The following is a 12757-nucleotide window of genomic DNA, read 5'->3' as shown; positions in this document are numbered from 1 at the left end:
AAAAATTGTCTTTGTGTCTAGTTGTCTTGGCATCACAAATGCCTTACTGTGCTATCCTGAAGGAAGGAGTTCAAGCAGTTTATGTCCAGGATGCAAGGGGTCTTCAGCTATCTTCTCAGCCATAGCTTAATTAAGAGCAATTATTAAACAAAGCCACATTTTGCAGTGTGTCAATGTCCTGGAACAATCCCTTTCAATGCCATTTGCTTCATCCACATCAACTACTGTATTTCCCCGAAAATAAGACCCTGTCTTATATTTTTTTGAACCCCGAAATAAGTGCTTGGCCTTATTTTTGTGGAGGTCTTATTATTTTGGGGCGCGTGGAGCAAGATGGGGCTCCTCTTGCCGTCTTACCTGATTTCCAGCTCTGCGTTTAAATATTTTTGGGGAGGGCTTATTTTCATGGGGGAGGCTTATTTTAGAGCATGTGCTCAAAAGCCTGATTGGGCTTATTATCAGGGGATGTCTTATTTTCAGGGAAACAGGGTAATAGTTTAGGATGAACTGATCTTGAGTCAATGAAATGCATCAGGAAACGCTCCTCAGAACAACTGTGCCATAGTCAAGCATCAGATGCCCAGTTTGCAATGTATTTTAAGCACCAACTTCCATTGGCGCTGTCAAATTCTTCTTCGAAACTTTGAGCAAACTACTTTAAAGGACTGAATTCATTGAATCCCTCTTTTTACTATACGGTTATGAATTGAGTTAAAATAATATGGCCCCAGCAAGATTCTTTTTCTGCAATGTTTAAATAATTTAAAAAAATAAACCGTGATACAATTAAATATACTATCTCAACAAAGTTCCTTTTTGACCAGGGAGGACTTTCCTCCCCCCCCTTAATCTATGTACAAGTATTTGCATACATTTGAGAGGAAAAGGAGAAACAGATTGCCTTTCAATAACACTCTGGGAACAATTGAAATTGGGATTATTATCCACCCCCATTTTTTCCCCATCAAGCACTGAACTGTCTGTACTGACTGACTTTTATAATGGGCAACTTGTTATTGTTGTTAGTTGCAAAGTCATGTCCGACCCATCGCGACCCCATGGACAATGTTCCTCCAGGCCTTCCTGTCCTCTACCATCCTCCGGAGTCCATTTTTAGCTCACGCCGACTGCTTCAGTGACTCCATCCAGCCATCTCATTCTCTGCCGTCCCCTTCTTCTTTTGCCCACAATCTTTCACTGCATCGCTCTTCTCCGGTGAATTCTTCCTTCTCATTAGGTGGCCAAAGTATTTGAGTTTCCTCTTCAGGATCTGGCCTTCTAAAGAGCAGTCAGGGTTGATCTTCTCTAGGACTGACCGGTTTGATCGCCTTGCAGTCCAAGGGACTCGCAGGAGTCTTCTCCAGCACCATAGCTCAAAGGCCTCAATTCTTTGGCGCTCAGCCTTCCTTATGGTCCAACTTTCACAGCCATACATTGCAACTGGGAAAACCATTGCTTTGACTATACACACTTTTGTTGGCAGGGCGATGTCTCTGCTTTTTAGTATGCTGTCTAGATTTTATCTAATGGGCAACTAACAGGGCACAATCTCCATGTAGCTGCTTCAAACCTATTTTCTATAGTCCATGAGAACTTGTCCATTGAAATTTGATGGAAATTGCCAAATTTTGGTTGTGTATATGTTTGTGTGTGTTGTTGTTCTTTTTTTAAACACATGGTTAACACACTGTTTTTCTCTAATCCCTTGCAGAAATAGCCCAAACACAAAAAGACAATCTATTGTCAGGATAAAAATAAGAGTGGTGTGTTAGCCTAGTGGTGAAGACCCTTGCCTCCAACTCAGAAGGTTGAGAGTTCAATCCTAGGAAGGAGTAGATGTTTTTCAGCTAGAGTGCAAGGAAAATATATTTGTTGCAAAATGCTCCATTCCACCCAGTTACCCTGAATTAAGGGATTTGCAGGGTTATAAAAAGGGATTTTACTGTAACGATGAAGAAGACAGCCTTGAATTGAGAAGACCCCAAATTGAAACTCTCACTCAACATGCAGTTTATTGAATGATTTGGAGCTACTTGCCCTCTCTTAAACCAACCTACCACAGATAAAAGAAATAGACAAGGAATTAATAGGTTGCAGTTTCTTCCCCTGATGAATTTTAATTTTTTTAAAAAAACTGTTGTTCAATGCAGAAAAATTGCTGGTCTTTATTTTTTAATCCAAGCTTTCTCGCTGAACTGAACATCTTGCCTAGGGGATGGTATCTTCTCTTCACCTCTGTGGTGTAAATCATTTGCTTTTCCATGATACAGTAAATGAATTCCCCCGTTTTCATAGCAGAAAACAAGAAAATATTATGCAGTAAAAGAAATAATGTGCTTCAATATTTTCCACCAAGGTTACGATTTTCTGGGCAGCAGGAAGACCAAGTTTGCTATTTATACCTTTAAACTTTATGCACTGTGAAAGGCCTGCATTGGATTTTATATTACTGAATCAGTTACTTTGTTGTCAGGGAGGGTTGCAGTGGGATAAATAATTTGTGACCTAGACAAAATGATGGGTGGCAGGTCTCTAAAATGTAGAAATAATTTCCTTTGCATACAACTGTATTGTTCAGAATTGAGGTAAATTCTCTCTCTCTCTCCCCTTCTCCATTTTCCTCTCTTTTTATCTCTCTCCATCTCTCTCTCCATCTCTCTCTCTCCCCCCTCTCTCCATTTTTCTCTCCATTTTCCTCTCTCTTTATCTATCTCTCCATTTCTATCTCCATCTTTCTCTCTCTCCATCTTTCTCTCTCTCTCTCCCCCTTCTCCATTTTCTCTCCATTTTTCTCTCTCTCTCCATCTCTCTCTCTCTCTCTCTCTCTCTTCTTAATTGAAGCAGTATATTTCTTGTGTATGGAGATTCTCAGTCTCCCAGGTCATGGTTGTCCCAAAGGTGCTTTTTCAAGAGGCAACTGGACTTTCTTCGTTTTTCCTTGAAGATGTTTCACTTCTCATCCAAGAAGCTTCTTCAGTTCTGAAGAAGCTGAAGAAGGTTCTTGGATGAGAAGCGGAACATCTTCAAGGAAAAATGAAGAAACTCCAGTTGCCTCTTGAATAAAGCACCTTTGAGACAGCATATATTTCTTCAATACATGAATGCGTATTTTTCACGTTGCAAGTATTTACTGAAGTTTCATTGATATTAGATACTAAATTGTAATTTTTGAAAATTTGTCTTATTGAAATTTTACAATTAAACTATCATTATTCAACCCTTGTTCATGACGGTGACCATTTACATATCATCACACTAGTATTCACCTATACTCTATATATTTTTACTAAATCTACATTCTATTATTTTCCTTTTTTTCTATTTTCGATCCAATTATACCATTTCTTCCATATTATGTAAAAATCCGAGTCCATCAATCCTTTCAATTCAAGTGTCATTTTGTCCATCTCAGCACAATCCAATATCTTTTTAATTATTAAATATTCAGAGGGTATATTTGAGCTTCTCCAACATTACACGAAGGCCAATCTTGCCGCAGTTGTCATGTGTAGAATAATATATGGTTGTTTTTTTTTCGTATTTCCTTTTCAGTATTCCTAGAAGAAACAATTCTGGTATGTATTCTATCTGGAAGCCTGTTACTTCTTGTATCCAATTATGTATTTTCATCCAATATTTTTTTGTTTCAGAGCATAACTCTGGTTTCTCTTCAGATCGTATAAATCTTTCACCTTTTACTAAATTGTAATTTTTACTAATCTATGAATAGGATAAAATATAAGCTTCTGAAAATTTATATTGATTTGGAATATATATTGAAATAGCCTGCAATTCCATATACTGCTGAAAGTTGCCTGACACTAAAAATGAAACAGATTGATTAATTAGGTTTTCCTATAATTGTTGCTAGTGTAATAACCATATTTTTATTAATATTATATTAACAATTTTCAGCAATAAATATCTGTGCAGGACCCTATGAGTGAAGAGGTCTAATAATTTATAACTAATACTTATAATATGTTATAGCCTCTATATTTCAAGTTATACTCCAGTTGCCAAAATCTGGAGTTCTGTATTTACTGTGCAGTATTGAATGTCTAAAACCAAAGGAAAAACTGAATATTTAGTTTACCATTTAGTTCTAAATGCTAAAAAGGAAATTGGTGGTACTTCTAATGTAGAAAAAGAAATGGTCAGTTTCATACCAATTTCGTAATCATGGGTTCTTTGAAATAAAAATCTCCAGTGATGAAGCACCCACAACTTCTGAAGGCAAGTTCTTCCACTGGTTAATTGTTCTCACTGATAGGAAGTTTCTCCTTAATTCCATGTTGTTTCTCTCCTTGATTAATTTCTATCCATTGTTTCTTGTCCTGCCCTCTTCTGCTTTGGAAAATAAGTTGACCCCCTCCTCTTTGTGGCAGCCTCTCAAATACTGGACTACTGCTATCATGTCCACCCTAGTCCTTCTTTTCTCTAGACTAGCCAAACCCAAATCCTGCAACTGTTCTTCATAAGTTTTAGTCTCCAGGCCTTTAATCATCTTAGTTCCTCTTCTTTGCACTTTTTTTGCACTCCTTTTAGGAGATAACTAGTTTGATTTGCAGCTTAACTCAGAAAGAAATGTTGATGGAAATATGTGTTCCCAGTAAAGTCACTATTGTCCGTAAGGTTAAAAAAGGAGAGATGCAGTCAAAACTAATCAATAGTGAGTGTGAGGGCAGAAGGATCAACAGATCTAAGGAAACCAGTCCACCTAAGTAAACCTGATAAAAGGAAATGGCAAACTATTTCTCTATTGTTGTAAGATGAATTTGATTGTACGATTATGAAACCCTCTAATTATAGATAGTCCTTGACTTTAACCATCCATTTAATAACCATTTGAAGCAGAGGTGGTATTCAGCAGGTTCTGACCAGTTCTGGAGAACTGGTAGCGGAAATTTTGAGTAGTTTGGAGAACCGGTAAAAATCATCTCTGACTGGCCCCGCCCCCATCTATTCTCTGCCTCCCGAATCCCAGCTAATTGGGAGGAAATGGGGATTTTGCAGTAACCTTCTCTTGGAGTGGGGAGAGAATGGAGATTTTACAGTATCCTTCCCCTGCCACGCCCACCAAGCCATGCCACGCCTACCAAGCCACACACACAGAACCAATAGTAAAATTTTTTGAATCCCACCACTGATTTGAAGCTAATGGTGGATGAAAGCTTTGGGCATCAAGAATGATATGTAACAACACTATATGAACTTTTAACATCAAAGAACTTTCCAAGCAAGAATTGGTATGACTTGCCTCCAAAAGCTATGAGTATTCCAACACTGGATATTTTTAAAAAGGGATGGGACAACCATTTGTCTGAAATGGTATAAGCAGTGGTGGGATTCAAGTAATTTAACAACCGGTTCTCTGCCCTAATGATTTCTTCCAACAACCAGTTTGCCAAACTGCTCAGACAGTTAACAACTGGTTCTCCCGAAGTGGTGTGAACTGGCTGAATCCCACCACTGGGTATAAGGGTTTCCTACTCGAGCAAAGGATTAGACTAGATTGGACTCTGTTATTCTGTTATAAAATTATGTTCATAAAGAATGTAAATTAGCAGAAGCAAATAAGAAGAAAAAGGAAAGGAGCGGTGCTTTTAAGATAAGGGAAATTATAGGAGAATGTACATTTGAAGGTTATCATGCAAAAGCACCAATGGAAGCAGAGGGAGTTAAATCATCTGGAAAGCTTGCACTGAAATAATTTACAAATAGCCTTATATCACCATTATATCATATGATAGAAAATTTGCAAAGGAAGAATATTCATTCGGAATTGATTCAACTGCAAAGTGATGTATGATAGGCAATAGACTTACTGTCAAACAGGAAAGCACTGGAAGCAGATGAAATATTCACTCATCTGCATACCGCTGTAGAAGAAGAGGCAATTAAAGTGCTGACAACTCAATGTCAACAAAAAATAAAACAAGATCGTGTAAGCCTATAAATTGGAATACACACACACACACACACACACACACACACACACACACACACACAGAGGCATGTAGATGCATCATCCTCAGAAACCTCAACCAAACCTGGGAGCTAAGACAACCTACAGAGCCAGCTATGATCCCTACAACAGCCAATAGAATACATGTTCTTGCACAGGAACAGGAACAGGAAGTTCAAGTGCAAAGCCCAAGAGAAGGTGTAAAAGCCACCCACTCTCAAGTCCATGTGGTCAGCTGCACTGGAATCACCCATGTGGTTCTGCTTCATCATTAAACCATCTTTCCAAACAGCCTCCAAACTCCATTTTGCCTCCAGTTGCCTTTCTCCCGGCTTGGAACTGAACCAGATGGATATTTCTTCCAACGAGGGAAAAAGCAATGTCTGACTCAAGCTGCTATAGTAATGAAGATTTGGCTATAAGGAAATATGTGGCAAAATGTATGCCCAGGAAGTTGTAGGTGACACACTGACAGGTGAACTTGTTGAACTAAATGTTAATGGGATAATGCTTGCTGTACATTTTGCTAAAGACCATGCCATGTTGGCTGGCGAAGACATTAATTATCTCCCCAACAGCTCTCTTACAGTGGAGGTAGGAAGTAGACAGGCTGATTGATCGAATATGGGCTTGATTAGATTAAAAGCTTGAAAAGACATTTTCGAGTTCATGAATATAAATGGCGTATTTGTAATGAACTGGCAGAGCAGCTGGAGTTTTGTGAATAAACAGGGAGTGGTTGATGATGATGGAACGGGATGGGGGATATGCCAGAGCTGTATAGATTATACAACATCCAAGGGCCTGTGGGTAGTAATCAAAGAAGATATTCTCTGTTCTATTTTAGTGGTTGTTTTTTTTTTTAAAAGAGCCATTGAAGAAAGTACAACTTTTTACTGAATTGGCAACTTAAATTTAAATGTTGTTGCTATGGATGGAAGGGGAGGGAGAACGGATGATAGTGTACCAGTAAATCAGCTATTATTGTTGTGCTGAAAGACAGATTGAAGAGAAATGACTAGTACCAGACAGAGAGCTCTTTGGCATTTTTTCCCCCCCGAGCTTTCAGATTAAGGAAAGGAAATTTGCTTTTGCTAAATTTCATCCAGAGCAGACACATGTTCTTCTTGCAGTTACTTTGCAAACGGGCCTGTGTGAATATCCTGCTTTTTAGTATACGACTCTTACTCCAGAATTCTGTATCCGCTCATTAAATTCAAGCTCATCGTGAAGGAATTCCTCCTCTGACGTTTTTTTTCAGGAGATGCAACTGAAGGGATGGAGACAGGTAGGAGTTCATGTCTCCAAGCCCATCTCAACTCAAATTCTGAGAGAGATGATGATGTAAATGGTTTGAGAGTTTCATAAAAGGTAAAATACAAGAAAGGAAATAGATAATACCGTCTATATTTCCTGTACTTACTCCTTCCTTCCTTCCTTCCTTCCTTCCTTCCTTCCTTCCTTCCTTCCTTCCTTCCTTCCTTCCTTCCTTCCTTCCTTCCTTCCCTGTTACTTAATATTTTGAAATGAGTTTAAAAAATATAGGGGATCTATATTCCATTTGTTCAAATCTCTGTGTTCTGATCCAGCCTTAGCAGAACCAAGAAACAGATTCCTTGTCCCGAAAAAACCCTCTTTATTTAGCTACTGTGAATTCATGGCATTCACACACAGAAAAGTCCAGGCAATAATCCTTCCAAGGGTTAATCGCAATAACAGACCTTATCAGTCCTTGGATAATTGCCAGGCCGAGAGCTTCCAGTCGCAAAGCTGTAAATTAATTCCTGGCAAGAAGTCTCTGAGGCACGAACCACGATAAGCAAATCTTCCGAAAGAAATACGAACTGTTGTCTCCTGCAACCACCACTCCCCTTTTGTTTCTACTTATTCCCCAGCCAGGGAGGGGCCATTCAGTGACCATGTGTGTCTTTCTTCCTGAGTTGGCTCCGGTTCCTCAGTTGTTCTCCTCTCCTGACAGCTCTGCTCATACGCGCATCTGGAACAGGACCCAACTGTTCTTCTTCCCCACTTATCTCTGACTCTGAAGGCACCTGGAAATGTCGGACGGTCCTGGCTCTATCTCTGCTTCTGACACAGAGTTTCCATCAGAGCCTTCCCCAGACTCCAGGACTGGCCCAAGTTCCTCCCCAACCTCCTCATTGTCCGAGTCTGCCACCAGTTCTGCTGGCAGCTGACTGGCCACAACACTGTGATCCTGGACAGAGACATCCATGGTGCTGCTTTTGTTTTCAGTGTCCCACTGAATCCAGGAGGACCCCAAATCAAGAAGAAGCTGCATCGTAAATTAGGGGACTGTCCAGTTTGCACAGGTTCCGACTATCACTTGATAATAATGAACGTTGAATTCATGCATACGTTTTTTTCCTGTTCGCTTACCTTTGAAACATTTTATTCTTCTAGAAAATTATCTGGCAGTATGGATGTCAAGCAATAGATAAAGGGATGAGATAATTTTAAGTGATCGGATCACTTTTAATCCAACACTGAGAACATTTTTAAAAGATCCACTTTCCTCAGGAGAAGTTTTGGTATAGTTATCACTGGGATATTATTTTCAAAGTTGGTACAAAGTGCACGGAAGGCAGACAGTTAGACTCCAGTAAATGCAAAATAGTCAGGAGGGGGAAATTATCTTTGAAATGGCAACAACCTGATTGCTAGGGATAGGTAATTTGAGATCCTGTAAAATAGTCGGAATATAAGCACAAAGAAGAGAAAATTGTTTACTAAAAATGGCTTCTACCCTGCCCAATAATGAAAGTTGCGAAGATTTATGGAGCCTCACTATGTGCAGCACTGCAGCTAGTGAATTTAACTATGTATTGTTGAAAGCCCTAATTGCAAGGTCACACGTAGTTTAATTTTCTCTAGATCCTGAAATATTGCTAACATTTCATCTTGCGAATAAAAATGTGAAATCTACTGATGACAAATTAAATGGATGTTCTTATAAGGGGGCATGATGGCTCAGCAGTTAAAGATGCTGAGCTTGTCAGTCCCAAGGGTACTTTTTCAGGAGGCAACTGGACTTTCTTGTTTTATCTTCTGAAGATGTTTCACTTCTCATCCAAGAAGCTTCTTCAGCTCTGACAGGATAGTGGGGAATGGAAGGATTTATATTCCTTGGAGACAGCTGGTCATTTGCATCCTTTTAGAGGGTCCTTGAAGCTCTTGGAGGTTTATCTATGTCCTTGGGGTCACCTGAGTAGTGCTCATTGGTTCCTGTGGTCTGCAATTTTTCCTCTGGAAATCCATTCCTACTCCTACACCATTCACACCAGGAATGGATTTGTAGAGGAAAAATTGCAGACTACAGGAACCAGGAGCACTACTCAGGTGACCCTGAGGACACAGATAAACCTCCAAGAGCTTCATGGACCTTCTAAAAGGATGCAAATGACCAGCTGTCTGCAAGGAATATAAATCCTTCTATTCTCCACTATCCTGTCAGAGCTGAAGAAGCTTCTTGGATGAGAAGCGAAGCGTCTTCAGAAGAAAAAACAAGAAAGTCCAATTGCCTCCTGAAAAAGCACCTTTGGGACAACCATGACCTGGATGACTGAGAATCTCTACAGACTCTGAGCTTGTCAGCTGGAAAGCTGACAACCTGGGTTCGAGACCCAAATGCTGCACAAGGAGCTCCCGTTCCTACTCCAGCACCTGCCAACCTAGCAGCTCGGAAGGATGCAAATGTGAGTAGATTAATAGGGACCCTTTTGTGGGAAAGTAACAGCATTACATGCACCTTTGGCATATAGCCATGCTGGCCACATGACCCCAGAAAATGTCTTCAGACAATGCTGGATTCCTCAGCTAAGAAACAGAGATAAGAACTGTGCTACTCCACAACAAGGGATTACAAGGCCATTAAAAGAAAAAAATATTCCTTTTTGTCTCAAAAAGGGGATTAAACCAATGAGTATAATATTCATTCAAAGCTGTTTTCACAATCATGTTCTCAATCAACGCACCTCTATTGTGACTACAAACATTCTTTAATGTTGTAGAAAGTTAGCACCCACCCCTCTCCTAGAAGAATGAAATATTTTAGGAAATATTGAAAAGACAGAATATTATACTGTATTGCCCTAAAAGGAGAGGCAGAAAGCAGCCCCCACCTTTCTTAATAGACCTCAGAAGATGTCAGCACTTAAGAGATAAGGAGAGTTAGCTCTATTCATAGGCAAAGCAAATACTGCAGGCAGAAATCCATTCAAGACAGGATATTTTGAAATTCCCTGTAGCAATGTCTGAACAAAGGCACAGTGATAGGATTAGGCCTCACTCAAGATCCAAACTTGAACAAAGCCATTAAGCTACTATAGGAATTGCCCAACATCCTTTCAGAACACAAGCCTCTTCGTTACATCATCTCAGCAGTCTGAACTTCAACCAAACCTGGGAGCTCAGACAACCTATAGACCTATGCTATGACCCTACAACAGCCAACAGAGTACATGTATTTGCACAGGAACAGGAAGCTCAAGTGCAAAGCCCAAGAGAGGGTATAACCCCCACTCTCAACTCCATGTGTTCAGCTGCCCAGAACCACCCATGTGATTCTGCTTCATCATTAAACCATCTTTCCAATCAGCCTCCAGCCTCCATTTTGTCTCCAGTGCTTTTCTCCCGGCTTGGAACTGAACCAGATGGATATTTCTTCCTAACAATGTAAACACATTAAAACAACCAAGATTGCCCAACGTTGAAGGTTTACTGAAGATTCTATTTGTTTTCACACATGTTTTGACTCCGTCATCAAACACCCTTGTAGTATTCAGCAAGCGACTTTGAGCTTCCTTTGTATCACTTTCCCTTTTGTAATAGGCAAGGTCTATGGCTAAGACTTAGAAAATGCAGCTGACTTTTGGGCTTGATGTACTCACCTCCCTCAGCAGAACTGATCACAACAATTGGGCTGAACGGTCCATCGCCTTTGTTGTTATACGCTCCAACTTTCACCTCAAATGGAGTCAAGGGAGGCACGCTTTCATCTCTGTAGATGAACTTGGAGGCATCTGAAGATGTCACCATTTTTTCTTTCCAGCCTCTTGTCCCATTCGGTCGGAAAGCCACGATGTATCCAAAGCTTTCCCCATTCTGAAATTCTTCGGAGACTGGCTGCAGAAAAACATGTACATTTATTATTATTATTATTATTTTTTAAAAAACCTGGATATGCTCCAGAGCAGGGCTCTCCAACCTTGGCAACTTTAAAACTTGTGGACTTCACCTCCCAGAGTTCCTCAGCTGGCTGAGGAATTCTGGGAGGTGAAGTCCATAAGTCTTAAAGTTGCCAGGGTTGGAGAGCCCTGCTCCAGAGTCTAGGGCACTACATGTGCCAAAGGCCCTCCCTCCTGGCTACATTGTTAAAAGGCCAGATATTGTTAAAAGGCCAGGTATTTCCAATTAGACATTTTAATATTTTTTACTGTTTTAATGCTTTTTACTGTTTTATTTTATTTTATTTTTAATTTTTAATTTTACTTTTTCTTTATTTGTCAAACATGTATAAGATATCAGATATAAGTATAAACATGATTATGAATACAGGATAAGGATACAAATAAATGGTGACAGTAGGACAGGGACAGTAGGCATGTTGGTGCGCTTATGCATGCCCCTTACAGACCTCTTAGGAATGGGGTGAGGTCTACAGTAGACAGTCTAAGGTTAAAGTTTTGGGGGTTTGGGGAAGAAACCACAGAGTCAGGTAGTGCATTCCAGGCATTGGCCACTCTGTTACTGGTCATATTTTCGGCAATCAAGTTTGGAGCGGTTTACCTTAAGTTTGTATCTATTGTATGCTCATGTATTATTGCGGTTGAAGCTGAGATAGTCATTGACAGATAGGACATTGTAGCAGATAATTTTGTGTACTGCGCTTAGGTCAGACTGAAGGTGGAGTAGTTCTAAATTGTCTAATCCCAAAATTTCAAGCCTGGTGGCATGAGGTATTCTCTTGTGAGCAGAAGAGTGGAGGACTCTTCTTGTAAAATACCTCAGCACTCGCTCAATTGTATTAATGTCCGATATACAATGCAGGTTCTAGGCAGATGAGCTGTATTTGAGAATTGGTCTGGCAAAGGTTTTGTATGCCCTAGTTTGCAGTACAATATTACTGGAGAAGAAACTTGAAATATATGCTTTGAATTGTGAGACACCCAATTGTTTGCCAAGATAGGCAGTTGTAGAAATCAAATCAAATCAAATCAAATCAAATCAAATCAAATCAAATCAAATCAAATCAAATTTAATTTAAAAAGCCTTAGGATTTGTTCAATTCACTCTAAGAGAGGCATAATCTGAACAAGTTGCTTAGCTTTAATGGAGGCTGCTTCTTGTCTCCCTTCTCCCCATGGAAGAAAATATAAGTTTGGGAAACTATGAAAGGACAATTCTTAAAAAATCAGTGCTACTCTGTACCTATTTTGTGCATAGTTTTTAGAGCATCCTATGTTGCAGAAGATGATGCTCTATTTAACTATACGCTGTATTTCTGCCATCATCAGTTGGAGTAACTTCAAATTATGTGGCTCACAGAATTCTGAGAGAGCCTTTGCAAAGAATTCTGGGAGTTGAAGTTCACATGTTAGGAGAGCATCCAAGTTTGGAAAGCCTGCTTAAATTGAAAGCCAGCCCAGTTCGTGTTTGTTTTAAATGTGAAGATCCCTAAGAAAAGAAATAGTTAATTAAATCACCTAAACTCTAGTTTGTAAAATTGATTCAAAACTGTTGCATTAAACAGATTTGATTCTGTAAATTTGA

At 39.6% G+C, this 12757-nt stretch overlaps 1 protein-coding gene across 8 annotated transcripts in view; it reads right to left on the bottom strand.

The window, feature by feature from the left end:
* The window catches only part of CNTN5 (contactin 5), an 827378-nt gene that overhangs the window by 23385 nt on the left and 791236 nt on the right, over nt 1-12757 (bottom strand). For all 8 annotated transcript variants that reach the window (XM_087894620.1, XM_087894619.1, XM_087894622.1 and 5 more), the window contains one exon: nt 10876-11110. In XM_087894620.1, coding sequence (XP_087750746.1) covers nt 10876-11110 — 235 coding nt within the window. The remainder of the gene's footprint in view (nt 1-10875; nt 11111-12757) is intronic.

Source organism: Pantherophis guttatus, chromosome 5 (genome assembly GCF_059756535.1).
Source record: "Pantherophis guttatus breed Tessera chromosome 5, ASM5975653v1, whole genome shotgun sequence".
Taxonomy (NCBI): domain Eukaryota; kingdom Metazoa; phylum Chordata; class Lepidosauria; order Squamata; family Colubridae; genus Pantherophis; species Pantherophis guttatus.
The sequence above is the reverse complement of the archived record's forward strand: the minus strand, read 5'-3'. Positions and strand labels throughout refer to the sequence as shown.